The 21233-nt window shown below is 41.4% G+C and overlaps 1 protein-coding gene across 7 annotated transcripts in view; it reads right to left on the bottom strand.

Annotated features, from left to right (window-relative positions):
- Positions 1-21233, bottom strand: part of LOC130706619 (contactin-associated protein-like 3) — a 171776-nt gene that overhangs the window by 6099 nt on the left and 144444 nt on the right. For 3 of the 7 annotated variants that reach the window (XM_057539310.1, XM_057539304.1, XM_057539312.1), the window contains one exon: positions 2917-3028. The exons of 2 other annotated variants lie outside the window; for them this stretch is intronic. In XM_057539310.1, the coding sequence (XP_057395293.1) occupies positions 2917-3028 (112 nt within the window). Of the gene's footprint in view, positions 1-2916; positions 3029-7867; positions 7887-21233 lie in introns of those variants that run through there. 2 more of the 7 variants (XM_057539308.1, XM_057539309.1) reach the window with 2 other exon arrangements.

The following is a 21233-nucleotide window of genomic DNA, read 5'->3' as shown; positions in this document are numbered from 1 at the left end:
CACCCTTCCTGTGCAGCAAAAGTACAGCTCAAGTTTCTCAATACTCTTTCTTTCCCAATCTTTCTAAATGATCAGGAAGAAAACATTTTACAAGACATCTGGGAACGTATCTTTTGCTGGCAAAGATGTTGAAAACAGAGAAAAAGTCAGAAAAAAATTACTTCCGATGACATCAAGACCGTATTTTGAAATTGTTACCGACCAGGGTTCTTGGCGTCCTTAAACAATAAAAATTGATCAAAGGCCAGACAAGAAATTCAGGCAAGGCTTTATTGGGGCCCCTGCTGCAGCAGGGGGGAGCGAGAACAAACAACAGGCTCCTTTGCTTGCGTGCTCCCTAAGCGGGGGCGAGCTTGCTGCTTATATGGCAGTGGTCCCCAAACCTTTTTGGCACCAGGGGCCGGTTTCATGGAAGACCATTTTTCCACGGACCGGCAGGGGGTGGGGTGGGGGGATGTTTCAGGCAGTAATGTGAGCGATGGGGAGCAGGAGATGAAGCTTTACTCGCTCCCCTGCCACTCACCTCCTGCTGTGCAGCCTGATTCCTACCAGGCTGCGGCCTGGGGGTTGGGGACCCCTGTTATATGGCGTGAGGGCAGGGGTGTGTCCAGGGGTCGGGCCAGAAGGGTGGCTTAGGTGGTTTGCCCACCGCTTAGGTGGTGTTGTGTGCAGGGGGCAAGTGCAGTACCCTGCTTTTGCTCTGGGATCTTCAAAAGTGGCAGTTGGGTTTTTTGGTCTCTTTGTATCTTTTGTCCAGAATTTGCCCCAACTGGGCGTGCACGTCGTTATTTTTAGTCCCATACAGTTTGTTATTTTGTTGCTCGAGGAGAGGTGTGTCGAGGTGCAAGCACTGCAACACTGCAGCAAAGGGCCCCAGGTCCCAGCAAAGGGTCCCAGGTCCCAGCCTGTCTCAAAATCAATATATGGCTGTTGAAAACAATACTAGAACACTGCAAATAAAAGGATGTTATTTGATACATGGCACAAATTTAGTTCTGACAAATGAATTGGCTTCTAAACTTCAAGAGTAACACAAAAGAAGAAAATGAAGTATGGTTAGTGTTATTAAGGAATGCCTCAAAGGAGTGCTGGGTAGTGGGCATATTCTATTAGCAGCTTCAAGGAATTAAAGTAATGAAATTAAAGGAATTAAAGTATTTAACTGTGAGTCTAGACTGTTTTAGGACTACTGGGAGAATAGCACTAACCCAGTGGCCTCCTGTATATGTTGAAAATAGTAATATGCAAATTGGGTCATTTGTACAAAATTTAGGAAGATTTCTCATTAAGAAGTTCCATTGACTTAAAGTGATACCAATATGTGTTTAGTTCAACATTAAACTACTTCAAATGGTAGGGAATTCCTTTAACCTACTGTTATGTTGAAGCCCTAACCCCCAGGACCTCAGAATGTGACTGTATTTGGAGAAAGGGTCTTTAAAGAGGTGATTAAGGTAAAAGGAGGCCATTAGGGTGGGTCCTAATCCAATCTGACTGGTGTCCTTACTAGAAGAGGACATTTGGACACAGAGAAGCACCAGGGAAGTGTGCACACGGAGGAAAGACCATGTGAGGACACAGCAAGAAGACAGTCATTTGTCAGCCAGGGAGAGAGGCCTCAGAAGAAACCAACCCTGGCAACACCTCGATCTGGGACTTCTAGCTACCAGAACTGTGAGAAAATAAATTTCTGTTGTTTAACCGTCTGAATGTGGCATTTTGTTACTGCAGCCCGAGGAAAATAATACTCTTAGCTTCTGGATTGGCCTGTGGTGGCCTTGCTGAGTGACTTGGATCGGTGAGTCCCTTACGGCTCAGCCACAAGCCGTTATACTCATGACCCTCAGGGTCTCACAAGGTTTGTATGCTGGGTGGGTGCCGTGTTCGCTACCACTCTCTAAGTCTGCCTTATTTCCAAAGGAGTTTAAGTTTCTCCTCAGACCATCACGGACCAGTCTAGTTCTGGCAAGCAGAAGGCACTCGGTGGCACTGTTGAAATTCAGGAAGTTTTCACGTTTAATTGTGTCTGCCAGTTGAATTCCCGGAAGAGTATGTGTCTGAGAAGGACCGCGATGGTACCTCCTGGCTAACTCAGACCATCCTTAACCACATTCCACACCGTCCGTGCCTAACAGACACTTGTTCACTGACTCAATTTTCAGGGCCAATTGGTCATTTCTAGGCCTTTCCATTCTTTCTAGCACAGGCTCCTTGTTTTCTCCTATAGAGAGGGCCAGTTCAGAGGCGTCCTCTATGAGTCATCGCTCTTAAGGACTCAGGGAAATTACCCTGAGTCCTTATTTTTGAAATGTGGCATCACTTATTTTTGAAATGTGACAGATTAAGCGCCTTACTAGGGAATGACCATTTCTTAGTTAATGAATGAAGGGCCTTGGTCGTGCCCTCCTCGGGAGCAGAGCCTCCAGAGCTTCAGAAGGACTTGGTGTGTTCTGTCCACCTTAGCGCAGGACCATGCTGGTATTTTCATGTAAGAAACTAAGGGTGTTAAATCAGATCATCTTATTAAAATAATAGAATATAAGATTGAAGGTAAGAAAGACTGAAGGAAAGGAAGAAAAAAAAATCAGAACCAAAAGAGATAACAGTGATAACATCGCAGGCCTGAGTCACCATCCTGAGAAAGGCTTGCTGGTGTCTAGGCACCTGAATTTTGGGAGGGCTTTCACCACTCCCAGAATTGAGAAGAGTGGCTCACTGCTGCCTAAGATGTTTATGCAAACAATGTGGTTGGTGCTGAACACTTGCTTTCCTTCTGGAATCTGGGATTTCGATATGTACCAGGGAGAGGGTGCCTACATGACCATCCCCCATAAAAGCCTGGGCTCCTAGGCTGAGGCTAAGCTCCCCTGGTTGGCAACATTTCACACATGTTGTCCTCATGGCTGGAGGACTTACGCGTGTCCTGTGTGGTTCCACTGGCAGAGGACTCGAGGGAGCTTGCCTCTGGTTCCCTCCAGACTTTGGTCCACTTGCCTTTTCCTTGTTGACTGTACTTTGTGTCCTGCTGCTGTAAGAAATCACAGCTGTGAATATAACCCTAGGCTGATTCCTATGAGTCCTTCCAGTGAATCATGGAGCCTGGGAGTGGCGTGGGGGACCCCAATACAGGAGTGATCACGGAGAACTGCCAGAGGCAAAGAACCCAGAGTGGAATGCAGCCTGGAGACATTCCCCATAGGACACAAGTCACCTCCATGAGAACTGCACAGAACAAGCTCTTAACATAGAGTCCTCCTTTCCACCTGTCACAGATGGGCCTTTCATAATAACAGGAGATCTGTTCTGCATTTCCACACTTTCAAGTAACAATCACAGGTCACAGGAAGACGCGTGACACAACATACTTATCTATTCCAAGCGCTTTATCTAGTAACAGGGCAACTCTACGAGGCTTTCTCAAGATTTGGGTCTTTCGGTGATTTCATTGCTTCTGAGAATGAGATTATTATCTTGTGCTCAATAAAACATACAAACAGATAAATGTGTTAATGTCTTTACTAACTGTTAGATTTGGGTAGACTAGTATAGGCTATGTGTGGTAGGATTAATTCTTAGATTTGCCAAAGTCCAAAAGAAGAGAACCAGGTAAGCATCAAACTTCACACTTGTCATCACAAGAAAAAGAATGTGTAACAATGTGAAGTGATGTTTGTTAACTAAACTTATTGTGGTAATCCTTTCACAATAGATACATACATCAGATCATTATGTTGTACACTTTAAACTTACACAATGTCATGTGTCAATTACGTCTCAATAAAACTGGAAAATAAATTTCACGCTAATGGTAGACATCTTGAACAAAAATTCCATTTTTAAATAATTTGTGAGGAAGAGTGAAAGCCACTGAACAACTAAACCCTTCTGAGACATTCCGTATGGATTTTTAACCTCTTTCAAGAGGCTAACTGTCCATTTTAATATTAGGGAAAAGTAGACAATCCTGCAACAGTGGAATGAAAAATTCCTCCATTCAAAATTTTCTTCTCAAATCAGAATATTTAGATTTATCCTACACTATGTTTGTAAGGGAAACATACTACCACAAGATTTTGCTCTCATTTATGCAAAAAATAGTAGCTCTCTTACAGTGTTTGTCACAATTCTGATTTCAGAGGAAGTGTTAACTTAAATAGGATTTAGCCAAATATGTTTAAAAATATGTCAAGATCGGGACTTCCCCGGTGGTCCAGTGATTAAGACTTTGCCTTCCAAAAGGGGGTGCAGGTTCAATCCCTGGTCAGGGAGCTAAGACCCCACATGCCTCAGGGCCAGAAAAGCAAAACATAAAACAGAAGCAATATTGTAACAAGTTCAATAAAGACTTTAAAAATGGTCCACATCAAAAAACTCTTTAAAAAAAATATGTCAAGATCAAACAGCTGTTTTTAAACTAATTGTGTATTTAAAGCTGTTTTGGTAGTTTTAGTGACAAAATAGAGATGCTTTTTTCTCAGCATTTTAAATTTGAGTTAGCAATACTGTTAAACCAAAATGATTAGGGTCATACGGTTCACACTGTAATTTCAAAATTAACTCTTACACAAGAGAAGTTAATCTTAGAATAGGACAAAGAAATATATACTTGAAAACTAAGTTTAAGTAAATGTGAAATAAGTCCTTTGCAACATATAATTGCCATTTCCTAAGAAAAGTAAAAGGCTGTGTGTTAGAGCAGAGGTAAGACAATTCTCCATGGGTTTCTCACATTTCTGCACATCTTACAAACAGAAGCACTGACAGCCCTTTATTCTCAGCTATCTTGCCAAGGATGTTTAGATAGAAAACAGCCTTGTAAGATAATGTCTTCTTCCAGAGGTAAGGGCAAGCATGCTTACCTCCCAAAAGATTCTGGTTCCCTGAACTCTTGTCTTATAACCCACTGTGCGTGCAGGCATCCATCTGTGCCTATCCACACAGCCCCTGCGTGACTCAGGGTCAAGGAGAACCAAGGCAAATATTCGGATGCCCATGCTGGCTGCAGTGGTTTATGAGTAACCAAGTAAGTAATAGAGTCCTTTGTTTCTGACCCATAAGTCTTCTGTCTTCTACCTGCATCCATGGAAAACAGCAGCTTAACTTGTTGCAAATAGGGCAAAATCTCAGATACTCCAAAGTTCTGCATGGAAAGATTACAGTTCATCTCTCAGAAGACTTACTATAGAATGCATATGAAAAGGTCTATGACTAAATAATCTATTTATTTCAGGTCACTATGCAAACATTTATATATTTTAACATATTGATCTGCTCAATATGTTAAAATATATATGTATGTTTGTGCTCTTTTGTTTTTTATTGATGCACGATTAGAAATTCTTCTTTGTTTCCTTTTTAAAAATGCTATGTATTGCATTGTTTTTTCATAGAAAATAACAATGAAAAAAAATGTAGTCTGTGGTCTCACTAGTCAGAAAATCCCTGGTGACATAAAAAATAAATAATAGACATAGGCACACTTGGCTAGAAAATTCAAATAGTACAGAAAAGCTTAAAGAACACAGAAGCCACTCTTTCCCCCAGCACCAACTTAACCATTTTTATGGTTTATTAAAATTGTCTGGGCTTCCCTGGTGGCGCAGTGGTTGAGAGTCTGCCTGCCGATGCAGGGGACACGGGTTCCAGCCCTGGTCTGGGAAGATCCCACATGCCGCGGAGCAACTAGGCCCGTGAGCCACAACTACTGAGCCTGCACGTCTCGAACCTGTGCTCGGCAACAAGAGAGGCCGCGATAGTGACAGGCCCGCGCACCGCGATGAAGAGTGGCCCCCGCTCGCCGCAACTGGAGAAAGCCCTCGCACAGAAACGAAGACCCAACACAGCCATAAATAAATAAATAAATAAATAAATAAATAAATTAATTAATAAAAATGAATATCTGCTTTAAAAAAAATTGTCTTTTACTTCTGCATTTACTGCTTCCCATAAATCCTTTCTTTTCAGATTTTCTGGTAGGAAACTCCACAATCTAAGACAGGGAAGGCATCAGGTTCCTGGTTTAGGCATGGCGGCCACCATCCATCTGCCATGGGATCCTTCTCATCATTAACAATGTTCTAGGGAAGCTGCAGCTTAGGTTCCAGGCACTGGGGGAAATATAAGCAAATACTTCCTCCTTCCTCTTCCCAACAGGGAAGTGTGCTGGGCCCACAAGACTCCAGTCCCTGTCACCTGGGGACACCCTCCCCTTTTCTCTTCCAAAAGGGAAAGAGAAAAAGATCTACCATGGCCATAGTTCATCTTCTGAAGAGCAGATCAGGAGCTTATTTTTGCTTTAACCATTTAGAAGCAGGATCAACTGAAGTCACTATTGTGAACTGATTACCATTCATTTTTAATTAAAATGTGATGTAATAAAAAGCATGCATCTTGTTAACTATATGTCACATTTGCTCAGCTCTAAATTTTGCTACACCATATTCTATTCATGTAATTTCAGTCTTTGAGTTTGTTTCTGCAGTAAAATTTCCACCTACATAAAATTTTACAGAATTGAAGAAACATGTTATGTGTACAGCCAGATCTTTATCATTTCGAAATGTTTATATCCATACTTCAGTATGCTTTGATGATCTTATTTTTAACCTCAGAGTACAGGTTGGACTCTTTAGATATGCAGATTAATCTATGATCTTGTGACTTCAGAGTCACAGGCAATGACGGTATCATTCACCAACCAATTGCTACTGTCAGGAAGCAGACTTTTCTTCTGCCCTATTAGGTTTAGTAATTAGGGGCCTGCAAATTAAAATGACAAAAGATAGTTTAACAGGAGAAGAAGTTTATTCATATATATGGGAGCTAACAAGAGAAGTAACTATCTCACTAAATGTTTAAAGTTAGAGGTTTATATATCTAACTTAGCAGAGAAAAGGAAAGTGGAAGAAAGGACTTCTATTCTTTTAGAAGAATAAATGAAAGATAAGTAATTTTGTGATTATTTTGTGTCTGCACGTTCAAGGGGTCTTTCCTTCTTCTATGCGAATCTCCCCAGAGAGGGGATTTGTGGTAGGTTTACTCTTGATTTCTCTCCTGGGAGTAGACCTGTCTTGAAGAGGGAATCATAGAGGCCTCATTTCTCAGAAATGTCTGCTTTTAGTCAAATAAGGAAAGCTCTTTCTGCATCTGTTGATTCCCAAATGTTTTGAGCTTAAAATAATCTCCATACCAACTCTGAGGGTCCAACTGGGTCTTTAGGCATTCCTCCCTATATGTCCTCACTTGTAATGCTGTGAGGCAGTGCCTACTCTACCTTGTACAGATAAGGAAACTGGCTCAGAAGGACTCAGTTACCTGCCCCCCGTGAACAACTAGCCAGTTTCAGAGCTGGATTATTACAAGGGACATCTGAATCCATAGCCCAGCCTCTTAGCCCTTTGAGACATGATCACTCAAGAGATCTTAGAGGGCTTCCCTGGTGGTGCAGTGGTTAAGAATCCACCTGTCAAGGCAGGGGACACGGGTTCGAGCCCTGGTCCGGGAAGATCCCACATGCCGCAGAGCAACTAAGCCCGTGGGCCACAGCTACTGAGCCTGTGGGCCACAACTACTGAAGCCCACATGCCTAGAGCCCGTGCTCCGCAACAAGAGAAGCCACTGCAATGAGAAGCCCGTGCATTGCAACGAGGAGTAGTCCCCGCTGGGTGCAACTAAAGAAAGCCCATGAGTGGCAACAAAGACCCAACACAGCCAAAAATACAATAGAACAACAACAACAAACGTTTAAAAAAAATAAGAGAGATCTTAGAGCTCATGTGATCCAACCCTCTTTATGCTATTGAATAAATTTGTTTACCTCACTGTCAATCACTAAATGGGGGGTCTTGGACAATTTTCTCAGCCCATTTGTGTCCTGGTTTTTCCATCTGTAAAATGATTACAGTATTCACTTCAGAAGCATGCTTTGAGGAACAGTGCCAGGCACATAGTAAGTGCAAAGTATCTGCTCTTATTATTATTTACTTTATAGACATCAACACATACTTATAAAATATTCCAAGACTAAGTGTACAGAGTAAAACATGTAAATCATCTCTTACCCACCTGCCCACCCTCTTCCCAGGGGTCACCATCAGTGGATGTGTTTCTAGTCCTTTACCATCATAGTCATACATATTTTTAATCTGAGCACTCATGAGCTGTCTTCATGCATTTTAACAGAAATGGAATCATATTTTGCAAATTATTCTCCAACCTCCTGTTTCCATTTAAACCACTCAAGTCTTATAGATCTTTCCATGTCAGAACATCTCAGTGTTGCTCATTCTTTTTTAACAGCTGCATGGTGTTATACTGAATGGACTTAAAATGATGTACCCTTCTGATACTGATAAGCTTCTAGGCAGTTGTGGGGCTTTTGGTTTTGTTTTTCTCATGTAGCTAGACAAGCTCTTAGTGATTAGACATGTGGAAAAGCTAAAGAGAGCATGTTGTTCCAGAAAAGTTCACATTAATATACAGCAGAGACTCTTCTCTCATGATCGGCTTCGTGTCTCTCCAGCTCTGATAGATAATATCATCTAAACAAACATTTGGGTTTTTTTTTTACCCATTTCTAGTGGGGCTGCACTTTTGGTTCCCTAACAACTTGCAGCTTCTGATCTGGGCAGAGTGAAGAACAAAAATAAAGGTGATGGTGGAGCTTGTGCCTAGGATGACACCCACTGGACTGAGATAATGAAACAGCCACTGAATGAGGCACGTTTGACCCTGGGGATGTCAGAGGTTTCTAAGGGAGCTTTTAATGGGCTAGTATCACAGGGTCACTTTTTAAAAACAGGTTCTACTTAAGTTGGACTGCATCTTTCTGCATATTTCTTTCTACCATCCTAGTTTCCTTCCAAACCAACGGGATGACAAACCATGCTACAGTAACATGAACATGTCGGTTTACATGAGGGAGTAGGGAGTTGACCCTTATCTGGGGAATTCTGAAATAGAGACTCCTGGAGGCACTATTTCTACCTGAATGTTTTGCACACTGCTAACTAATCACTTCTTAACTGCATGAGAGAGGAGTTTTTCTATGTACCATTTCAAATCAGAATCCGATGGTATTTTACCATTAGGCAACAAAAGATCATCAGTTTCCAAAATTTAGTGAAATTTACAATAATTGAAAAAAAAATTTGTGCTAGCAAAAGTATCCAAGAGAGAAGAATCCAAGCCAGGAGCAAATATACTATCAAATTATTCATGAAATAATAATGATAATGATGTTGTGTGTTTGTGGAGAGCTTCCCATAAATGACGCCCTGAGCCAAGCACTTGGCTTAGATCACCTCACTTAATTGTCTCGACAGCGTAATCACTCTCACCTAAATATGAATTCAATCAGTCTGACTGGTTGAAATGCAAGGAAGAGTTCACTGATGTTCCCTGGTTTATAAAGAAAACTGCTTGTTATTACTTCTCTTCTGGATTATTTCACAGACATTAGATCGAAGTTTCAGAAGAAAATTCCCCATTTTAGTTTAGCAGATCTTCCCATGTTTTTATCATGTCTTAGCTATAAAAATTTCAGAAATGCAAATATATAATGTAATATACTCTTTACAAATAAGTAAAAGCAAAGATTTATCTCATTCACAAAAATGCTAAAAAAGCAAGATAGCAGAATTAATGCTTTAAACTTAACACCTGACTACTACAGGCTACTACAGATGAATAAACGTCTATAGAAGACAAACTACAGGGACTCCCCTGGTGGCGCAGTGGTTAGGAGTCCGCCTGCCAATGCAGGGGACACGGGTTTGAGCCCTGATCCACGAAGATCCCATGTGCTGCAGAGCAACTAAGCCCGTGCACCACAACTACTGAGCCTGTGCTCTAGAGCCCGCAAGCTCTGCAACATGAGAAAGCCACCGCAATGAGAAGCCCGCGCACTGCAACGAAGAGTAGCCCCCGCTCGCCTCACTATAAAGAAGGACTATATGATGAACAGCATCAAATTTATAATCACTGGGCAAACCATGAGGTACGATTTGAAATATACTAGAAATGGTCAGTGTCTTTCAAAATATCCCGTCTAGTCTTCCCCATAGTGTCTAAGGGGCCACCATGGCATTGAAATATTGATTTACTGTGAATCTCAAAGACTTTTCAATCTTAAGAAGTGTCTTTCTGAAATGGAACTACCCTTTGTGGCATTCTTTTTTTAAAAAAATTAATTAATTAATTATTTTCTAAAATAGATCTTTATTGGAGTATAATTGCTTCACAATACTGTGTTAGTTTCTGTTGTACAACAAAGTGACTCTTTTAAGTCAGGGTCTCTCATCAGTTTATTCATCCAACAATATTACTTGAACCACAATTGCCAGCAGGTGCTGTGTAAGGCTCTGAAGAGGATGGGAGACAGAGGCAGAGCTTTCCTAGGAAAGCTCACATTTTCACCTCCTTTATTCTCACCTGAGAGCAGCTGACACAGAAAGAGCAGGAGAAAATGTTGATGTCTGAGTAGGTAAGAGAGAAAGGACAGAACACTCTCTTTGACCGCCTTACTATGAGCTGCCATGGGCTGGCTCTGTGGACAGAACATAAAACATGTGGCAAGATTGTGCTGGGGTAAGTGGTTTCTACATGGACTATTTCTAAGACACTGTTATGCTCTTACAATTTCTCACTTTCATTGTATAACTGTCTCTGCTCTGAGTACATTTCAGAGAAAAATCTTAGGTGAGCATTCAAGTAAAGCAATGAAAATGTACTGCAGTGTGATCAAGCGGGTATTTTAGCGATTTATAATTATGCCTCTAGCATATAAAATGCTCTACACTTCACAAGTTGGACTTGTTAGGAGGCAGATAAATTCATGAATGTGTGCAGTCTCTATTATATTTCTATCCTGGACTATTTTTCTTAAAGATTTTTATAGCTGCATAGGAGGTGATTTTAAGAAAAATACTTTGACTACTTTTTTCATGTTAAATACTCACTACAAATATTGTAGGAATATTCAAACATAGAATTCTCCTGTTCACCTCCTGTCTTGAAGAAGCTTTTACTTTGTGTTTTTGAGTGACATAAAGTCTCTTTGACTTTGTGTTTGAAAGTGACATAAGTGTGGTAGGTGTCCTGATACAAGGATGGCATTTTCGGTTCCGTGCCTGTCTCTCAAAGGTTCAATGAAGCACAGAGGAGCAGGTGACTTCCTTACTGTTTCTGTGTGGGCTCTGCCTGTCCCATCACTGAGTCTGCCTGTCATCCTCGTGCAGATGGGCAGGCAGTTTACAGGCCCCATGGGGTCTGTGTCCTGGCTTCAATGTTGGACCCATTAGGAGAGCCCTGGGGGACCACATGAGTTGCCCGCAGGGTCCTACCTGAGCTCAGGGGAGCAAAGGGGGAGATTGAGGGCAGTGAGAGCTCTCAGCACCGCTGCCCCTGGGCTCCCTCCCTGGAGGTAGTGATGAATGCCCAGACCTAAGAGCCTTCTGTCCATGTTTGCTGCACATATAAACTTAGTGAGGCAGTGATGAATTTGTGGAGAAAACAATACTTTTTTAAGTCCAAAGAACTAAATTAGAGTTCCTGACCTGTTGTGATTCCAACTTTGTATACATCTCTTAATCTCCATGAACCTCCATTTCTCTGTGCAAAAGAGAGGTAACAGTGATTGCCCTGACTACCTCCACGATGGAAGATGTATTGGTGTTTTACGTACAATGAAAAACTATACAGGAGTTCCATGGCCGATGGTTTGTAGAATGAGGCAAGCTAGAATAAAAACAGTGACAGAAGGAACAAAAACAGAAAGACGGGGTGTTCTTTTCTTTTAAACAATAATGAATTCACTGAGGAGTCTGAAAAGTTCCAGGAGCTGGGTGCTGCAGAGCCCAGCGGACACCATGGAAACCTCAGCAGGATGTCCAGTGTTTCAGTGTTGCATCACCGTTAACTAATAGGAAGCCAGTTTCCTCTCCCTAACTTTCGGAGAACTAAGGATTGTATATTTTGGAAAATAAGGTTGAAAATGAGAATAAAGAGTGAAGATGATTGGATTGTAAATTTTTTTTTTAATTTCCTAATTTCCTGCTGCCTCAACACCCAGGGGACCAGGTGCGTGGGGGTGCCCAGGCTGGTTCCTGCCGCAAGATTCCCTTTTTGCCCTCCCCGACTGTGACTTAGACATTCCAAGAGACAATGAAATCTCCTCAAGCCTTGTTTCTGCTCCACCCAGACTTGCCCAAGGTCCTCACTCTCTCTCGACTCCCCACCTGCTAGGTGGCTGCTGAATGCTGAGGTGCGCCCTGTCTTCTCCTCTAGGACCTGTGAGTATAATAAACCCTGTAATTTCTTCTGCAGAAATATTGCAGTGGCCCTTAAAGACCCTACAAGGGGGACTTACTCCCCCATTTACAATGATACTGGCAGCAAATGGAATTTTAATTCCAAATGTATGTAGTTTGGGAAAGCTAGATGATTTCCTATACAGACTATCTAGAAGGTTCTGTTGGCTCCTAGACACCCAATAAGCTATTAGAGAGTCTGCTTCCTGGACCTTGGCTCACAATAGCTCAGTTTCTCAGGCCCCATCTTTATTTTCATTCTCCCCATTTACACTGGCGCTTATGACTGTCAGCCATGGTTTATGACTAATAAAACCCTATTGTGTAAAATGCACTAGAGTGAGGACCTTGCACAACAGGTGATTTAGGCATAAGAAGCTATCCTTCTGCTATATTCTTTTAAAATACTGAATCATTTTTTAAAACATGAATTACAAGCTGTCAGGGATGTCAGTCATGTACACGCAGATATGCAACTAAAACTGTGCAGGTGTATCCCTCAGATTGTTTAGTGCTTACAATTTATTTTTGAAAGACATTTTGTGCTAAGTGAATGTAATCTAACATATAATTTTGGTATGTTTTACGAAAGGGACAATCATACTTCTCATTATTATCATTTAATACGAAAAGAGTTAGTTTGGCTTTTGCTCAATTTTGAATGTGATTTTTAAATCTCATTTTATTAATTTAGATGAACTATAGAACTATGGGGGCTTCCCTGGTGGCGCAGTGGTTGAGAATCTGCCTGCCAATGCAGGGGACACGGGTTCGAGCCCTGGTCCGGGAAGATCCCACATGCCGCGGAGCAACTGAGCCCGTGAGCCACAACTACTGAGCCTGCGCGTCTGGAGCCTGTGCTCCGCAACAAGAGAGGCCGTGATAGTGAGAGGCCCACGCACCGTGATGAAGAGTGGCCCCCGCTTGCCGCAACTAGAGAAAGCCCTTGCACAGAAATGAAGACCCAACACAGCCATAAATAAATAAATAAATAATAAATAAATAAATAAATAAAATTAAAAAAAAAAAGAACTATGGTATATCATAGTATCAGAAATTCAGAAATCCTCAATGCAGTTTAACTTTCAACCTGTTCCAAGAGGATTTAAGGGCATCATAATGTCCCAGGGCTGTAAAAATTTGCTTGTGGATGTAGTAACCATACGCTTATCTCACATACAACTTTTCAGTCTTAGAATTAATGGTTTTTGTGAATTAAAAATTATTCTGCAAAAATTAGCATAACTGTCCTTGCCTTTAAGCATCACTCTGGTGAGCTGGTATTAGGAATAATGAGAAGAAACTTGTATCAACCCTGCCCCCCACCACTGGTTAAACTACAATATGCTCTATACACCGTGAATCACTTCTTTTAAGAAAGTTATCTTATGAGATGGCAGCTGCTTATACCTGGAAATGTAGAAAATACTTCACTCACAACGTTTACGGAGACTAACTGATGAGGAAACACCCAAGGCAGAGACAAATGAGACGGAGCTGTGTGCTCAGGGATGCACGGGCTGGGATGCAGGAACCGAAACTAGCACCAAGTGGCCCCTGACCTGACGTGATTCTGCAGGGAATTGCAGCAGATACGTTTGCTGGGAAATCAGGCAACGCTCAAGGAGGAGGAGGCTGCAGATTTGTAATTTAATAACGAGGAATTTAAACTGTTGCCACAAGAGGAGGGGCATTTCTGGTAGAGCAAACCTCCATGCAGAGGCCTGGACTTGGAAGAAGGCGGCACACTCTCCGGACAAGCAGGATGCTGGGCGGAACTTGGCTGAAGTTTAGGAAACAGGATGGTGAGAAGAGTCTGGGGAGTCAGGTCAGGGCCGCTCTGTGAGGGGCCCTGAGTGTGAGAGTAAGGAAGGGAGACCGCAGTCTCCAGGCAAGGGTGTGCCCAGGGAGGCACGGGGGAGAGGGGGGAATATGCCCACCTTCTCTGGGGGAAGATGCCTCCCCCCTCCCCAGGCCACACAGGGGTGGGAGGCGAGGCTGGGGGATTTGCTTCAGAACACAGACGGGAATCTATTGTTATAGACTGTATCTGAAATGAAGAAAATTAGGAATCAGTAAGGAGTTAAAATAGAGATCATTTCATTTGGAATTAGACAAATCCTTAAAAGGTGCTACATACACATGGAAGTTCATTTATCTTCTGGTGCAGAGTCAGGTTTTGGTTTTAGTTTTGTTTGTTTTCCCTTTTTTCTAACCAGCCGCAATGAAATCAGGGCTGGGGTAGAGTTCTCAGTAGCAGTGACTGCATTCCGGAGGGAGGGGCAGTGAGCAGGGTCTCACCTCCTCGCCTGGATGCAGCTCACCGAGCTCTCAGGGAGGAGGGCGAGCTCCCTGCCGTCTTCCGCGGTCCCGAGCCCTCGTCCTTCTCCAGCCCGAGGTCAGAGAGGTGAGCGGTCCCTCCTTCCTCAAGGGCACAGCCCTGCCTTCCCCTCCTCAGGAGTGTCTCCTGGGATGAGCCCTGGGTGTGGGGCCCTGAGAGGCTGCCCCCGGCAGCTCCCTGCAGTACTAAGGGCTCCTCCCAGCGTTTGCCAGCAGCTTCCGTGCTGCTGCTTGTTAGGGCCGCTGGGCTGGGAGGACGTGACCCACAGAAATGTGTCATTTAGTGAATCCACAAAGTGGTATCACTCAGCCTGGGTTGTTAGGATCACATCCAGATGGCCCTCAGGAAACATCTGATAGAAATTGGGAAGTGTAGGTCACCTGAAATGCACCTAGAGAGAGGAGATCCTGGGGCAGGGAAGGGCTTAGGGGACGGCAGAGCCAATGATAGCCAGACACAGGATAAAATAAGGCCTGGGTGGGTCAACAGGGAGACATTAGATGAAGTCATTAAGGGAGCTCAGGGTCAGGTCTGGTTTCTAACTGTGATACTAATTTTTTATCAAATCAAATCCTGGCCATGTACTTCCTATGTGGAGTGAAGGCTGCCTTAGAAACTGGCATGTTTTTATATCTACAGTACTTCTCTCACTTCCTGAACAAGTATTGGCCTGGGAGCACGTCAGTACCCTTTATTTTTGTGGGGTGTCCAGGCATGCAGTGTTCCATTTCCAGCAGCATCGGGAGAGACTGACACCACCCTCAGCAGAGGGAGCAGAGCTGTGTTTGAGGGGAAGCATCTCCAGTTATACAAGGTCAATTGGTTCTCTGTAAAAAGTGACAGTGTCCACGTGCAGTCCTAAGGGCCCTTTTATCCATCACACGTGACAGGTTGGCAGAGTAAAGACTCTTTTCTTCCAGCAGTGACGAGAATATGTTCCTGTTTTGATTTAAGTACATAACCAGAAACAGACTAAAAAGGCATTATAGAAACTATAGAAATGAGTCAAAGATCTACAACAACCAAGCGAACGCACCATCAAAAAATGTCACATTTAAAAGGGTAGGAAACCTGTGGCATTTTTTAGTCACTTTTTAGTGCAGCTTGAGGAAAGTGGCAGCCAGATCCCCAGCCCCCTTTTGCAAACCTGAGAGAGAGCAGACTGATCTGCAATGTTCTAACCTGTCTGTGGGCTGCCTAAGGATTGGTCTTTTGACACCTAACTCAGAGTTCAGACAAACAAAAATGGCTCAGATCTCAGAATAAGGGAGCCATGGGAAGCAGCGGGTATGATTTGTAAAAACGGTTGCAAAGGTAACTATAGACTCACAGACACCAAGGACAAGAGATTACTGATTGAGGAGTACAATAGGACAGCTAAGGCCCCAAGAGTAAAGCAAGAGTGAGACTCTTAGAAAAGCAAGACATTTAAAAGCAGATGTATAAATAGGAGAACTGGGGGGAAAAAAACACACGCACTGGTCCAGAGACAACACAGGTCTGAAAAGACCCTAAGACATCACATTAGGCTGATTACAAAGGTCTTCCCCTGTGTAGAGCAAGTATAAGAAGACTGGGAGAGGTGGCTGTTTTTTAAAATGCCCAGTTTTCAACAAAAGATCACCAGGCATACAAAGAAACAGTAAAACTAGGCTCATTCAAAGGAACAAAATAAATATCCAGACACCATACCTCAAGAAACAGGTTTTGGACTTACTGGAAAAAGATTTTAGAACAACTATCTCATGTATGCTCAAAACGTTAAAGGAATACACCAACAAAGAACTAAAGGAAATCAAGAAAACAATGAAATGAAAATGAAAATGAAAGCACAACTTACCAAAACTCATGGGATGCAGGGAAAGCAGTACTTAGAGGAAAATATAATGTAAAAGCTTACATTGAAAAAGAAGAAATATATCACAAGCAGCCACCTAAACTTACACCTTAAGGGACTAGAAAAAGAAGAACAAATTAAATTGAAAGCTCAAAGAAGGAAGGAAATAATAAAGATTAGAGCAGAGATAAACAAAGAGAGACTAGAAAAACAATAGAAAAAATCCATGAAACCAAGAGTCGGTTCTCTGAAAATCAACAAAATTGACAAATCTTTAGCTAGATTGACTAAGGAAAATAAAAAAAAGAAGACTCAAATAATTGAAATCAGAAATAAAGACAAAGACATGGCTACATATTTAACAGAAATAAAAGGATTATAAGAGATTACTATGAACTGTACACTAAAAAACTGGATAATCCAGGTGAAATGGATGAATTCCTAGAAACACATAACTTACCAAAACTAAATCAAAAAGAAACAGAAAATTTGAATAGACCTAGTAAGGAGGTTTAATTGGTAACCAAAAGTTTCCTGGCAAAGAAAAGCCTTGGACCAGATGACTTCATGGATGAATTCTACCAAATATTTAGAAGACCTAAGAGGAACCAACACCAATCCTCTCAAACTCTTACAAAACTTAAAGGAGAAGGAACACTCTCTAACTCATTCTGAGGCCAGCATTTCTCTGATACCAAAGCCACATAGACACTACAAGAAAAGACAACTGTAGACCAACATGCCTTATAAACAATGATGCAAAAATCCTCAACAAAATACTGGTAAATCAAATTTAGCAGCATATTAAAAGGATTATGCACCATGACCAAGTGGGATTTATTTCTGGAATGCAAGGGTGGTTCAATATATAGAAAACCAGCAATGTCATATACAGTATTCATGAAATGAAGAGGAAAAGCACAGGATCATCTCAACTGATACAGAAAGAGCACTTGACAAAAGTCAGCACACTTACATGATAAAAGCACTCAAGAGACTAAGAATAGAAGAAACTACCTCCACATAATAAAAAGCCATATATGAAAAACCCACACTGAACATCATAATTTTTGGTGAAGGTTGAAAGCTTTTCCTCTAAGATCAGGAACAAGACAAGGATGCTAGATTTTGTCACTTCTGTTCAACATAATACTGGAAGTCCTAGCCAGAGAAATTAGGCATGAAAGACCTCCAAATTGTAAAGTAAGAAGTAAAATTATCTCTGCAGACAACATGATTTTATATGTAGAAAACCCTAAAGATCCACCCCCCCCCAAAATTGTTAGAACTAATCAGGGAACAATGTTTCAGGATACAAAATCAATACACAAATATCAGTTGCAATTCAATACACTAGTAAGGAACAATCTAAAAATAAAATTAAGAAAGCAATTCCATTTACAACATTATCAAAAAGAATAAAATACTTTGGAATAAGCTTAGGCAAGGAGGCAAAAGACTTGTACTCTGAAAACTACAAAACATTGCTAAAAGAAATTAAGGACACAAATAAATGGAAAACCATTCTGTGTTCATGGATTAGAAAACTTAATATTTTTAAGATGTCAATGTTTCACAAAGTGATCTACAAATCATTTTCAACAAGGGTACCATGTATTCAGAAAGGACAGTCTTTTCAACAATTGGTGCTGGGAAAATTGGATATTCACATGTAAAGGAATAAAATTGGACCCTTACCTTACACCATATACAAAAATGAACTCAAAATGGACCAAAGTCCTAAACATAAGACCTAAAACTATAAAACACTTAGAAGAAAACATAGTATAAAAATTTCATCACATTGGATTTGGCAATGATTTCTTGGATATGAAACCGAAAGTACAGACAACATAAGCCAAAATAGATAACAATATAACATATAGCTATAAATGCTTACATTGAAAAAGAAGAAATATCAAAACATAAGAACAGAATTTAAAACTTGGATACATCAAAGAACATTATCAACAGAGTGAAAAAGGCAACCAATGGAACAACAGAAAATATTTGCAAATCATATATATGATAAGGGGTTCATATCCAGAATATATAAAGAACTTTGTACATCTCAACAACAAAAAAATCAATCTGATTTTAAAATGCACAAAGTACTGCAATGAACATTTATCTAAAGAAGATACACAAATGCCCAATAAGCACAGAAAAAGATGTTTGTTAGGGAAATACAAATCAAAACCATAGTAAGATACTACTTCACTCCCTTTAGATTGGCTATTTTTTTTTTTTTAATGGAAAATAAGATGTGTCGGCAAGGATATATAGGAAACTTCGTGCACTGCTGGTAGGAATGTAAAACAGTGCAGCCACTTGCAAGACCGTTATGGCAGTTCTTCAAAAAATTAAAAATAGAATTACCATATGATCCAGCAATTTCACTTCTGGGTATATATCCAAAAAAGTTGAAAGAAGGGTCTCAAGGAGATATCTGTACACTCATGTTCACAGCAACATTATCCACCATAGCCAAAAGGTGGAAACAATCCAAATATCTACCAACAGATGAATGGATTAAAAAAATCTGGGATATACATACAGTGGCATATTATTCAGCCTTAAAATGAAGGAAATTCTGACACATGCCACAGAATGGATGACCCTTGAAAACATTAAGTGAAATAAGCTAGTTACAAAAGAACGAAAATTATATGATTCCACTTATATGAGGTATCTATTCAAATTTATAAAGCCAGTAAAATGGTGATTGCCAGCGCCTGGAGAAAGAAAGGAAATGGGGAGTTAGTTTTTAATGGGTAGCAAGTTTCAGTTTGGGACGATGAAAGAAGTTCTGATGGATGCACTTGGAGGGCATTGTGCTGAATGAAAGAAGTCAGACAGAGAAAGACAAACACTGTATGATATTACTTACACGTGGAATCGAAAACCTATAACAAACTAGTGAATATAACAAAAAAGAAGCAGACTCACAGATATAGAGAACAAACTAGTGGTTACCGGGGGGAGGGGGGCAAAAAAAGGGTGGGGAGTGGGAGGTACAAGCTATTGGGTGTAAGAGAGGCTGCAAGGATGCATTGTACGACACGAAGAATATAGCCAATATTTTGTAATCACTGAAAATGGAGTGTAACCTTTAACAATTGTATAAAAAATATACACAGTAAATATTAGTTGTTTTACCTCTCAAAAAAATTCTGAAGATGAGTAGTGGGGTGATAGTGACACAACAATGTGAGTGTACTTAATGCCACTTAAAATACTTAAAAGGGTAAATTATATGTTATGTATATTTTACCACAAGAAAAATTTAAACAAAGTAAAAGTGCATTTTCATTTAGGTGAAATGTTAGCAATGAGACCCAGACTGATACAATGAGAAACAGAAAGTTTCCTGCCTATGAACTCCCTGTGGTAATGGGAAACTCTACTCGTCCCAGCCACTGCTGCAGATTTCCTGGGCACTCTGGGTGGGTGCCACCACGCCCACCCTCAATTTCATGTCAGTGACACAAAGCCCATTGCGACTGTACCTTGTTTGGTGTCACGCAGTGGCAGGACAGGACAGAATTTCTCAGTTCTTACCAGGGAATATAGTCATCATCAACTTCACACAGTGAGAGTCTCAAATTGCCCACAATCTTATCTAGCTCTTGCCAGCAGGAACACCTTTTTTATCTTAAGGTAATGAACTCTGAATCATTAATACAAATCAAGAGCTGAACGAAGGAAAGTTACACACCCATGATTCAATCAAGATAAACGCCGAGAGGCCACGTGCTCCCACCCCCTGTGATTTGGATGCTTATATTACCCAGCTATGACGAGCAAGCCAGTTCTGACTGAAACTGCTTCCCACTGAAAACGGGTAGCGGAAAGTCTCCCAGGAGATTGTCTGTTAGGCAGCTTCCCCACTGTTTCTTGGGGAACACAGTGCAGTAAACAGATCATCTCAGGGGGCTGTCAAATAGACAAAACAGGAGTGAAGGTAACAAAATCAGCCCTTAGCTAACAACGTAAACTGGCATTAAGAAGAAGAAAATGGTGATTGAAAGAAAAGTGTTACTTGAAAGTAATAAAGCCAAAACCAGGAGAAAAAAGCAGAAACCAAAACCATAGTAAGTGTTAATGAGAAAATAAATTAAAATGAAATTTGAAAATGACCTAACAACTTTCTAATAGAGAGAAGTGAATCCAGTCAAGCTCTTCAGGCTCCAACCTGGAGGCAGGTAAAGTGAGGTGTGAACAATCAAGGCCACTTGCTTCTGTTCTGCAGGTGACAGCTGAGCTAAGACCCTTACCTGTGCACCTCTCCCCTACATCCTCCTTTCATCCTTCCTCCCCTTCCCTGGTTGATTCTTGGCCTAAGGTAGTTCTTGAGGACCAGGCATTGGGTTCAGATCGATTTAGGGAATAATATACATCTTGATGCATCTTGAGGGCTTCCTATGACTGAGGAAAGGACCAGTAAAGGACAAAGACTCAGGAAAAACTGATGCTCAGAGAGGTTGTGTCCAGATAAGAGGGCAGAAAAGCAAAGTCTGGCCTGGAACTGCTCTGTCTCTCATTTCCCTGAACCAAGACGCCCCAGGTCCTGAGCTGAGCAAGTCCACACCCCTTTATGAAGCAGGGAATGTGTTTTGTCCAACGCTGAACTCCTCATCGCTGGCTTCCAAACCTGGCAGGAACATCTGTGTCTATTGTACATCTCACTCCCAGTAGGGAGACAGAATTCACAAAGGCACCAAACAATCCAGCATCTTTGTTTCTA

Source organism: Balaenoptera acutorostrata, unplaced genomic scaffold (assembly GCF_949987535.1).
Source record: "Balaenoptera acutorostrata unplaced genomic scaffold, mBalAcu1.1 scaffold_339, whole genome shotgun sequence".
Classification (NCBI taxonomy): Eukaryota; Metazoa; Chordata; class Mammalia; order Artiodactyla; family Balaenopteridae; genus Balaenoptera; species Balaenoptera acutorostrata.
This window is presented reverse-complemented; position numbering and strand designations above follow the sequence as displayed.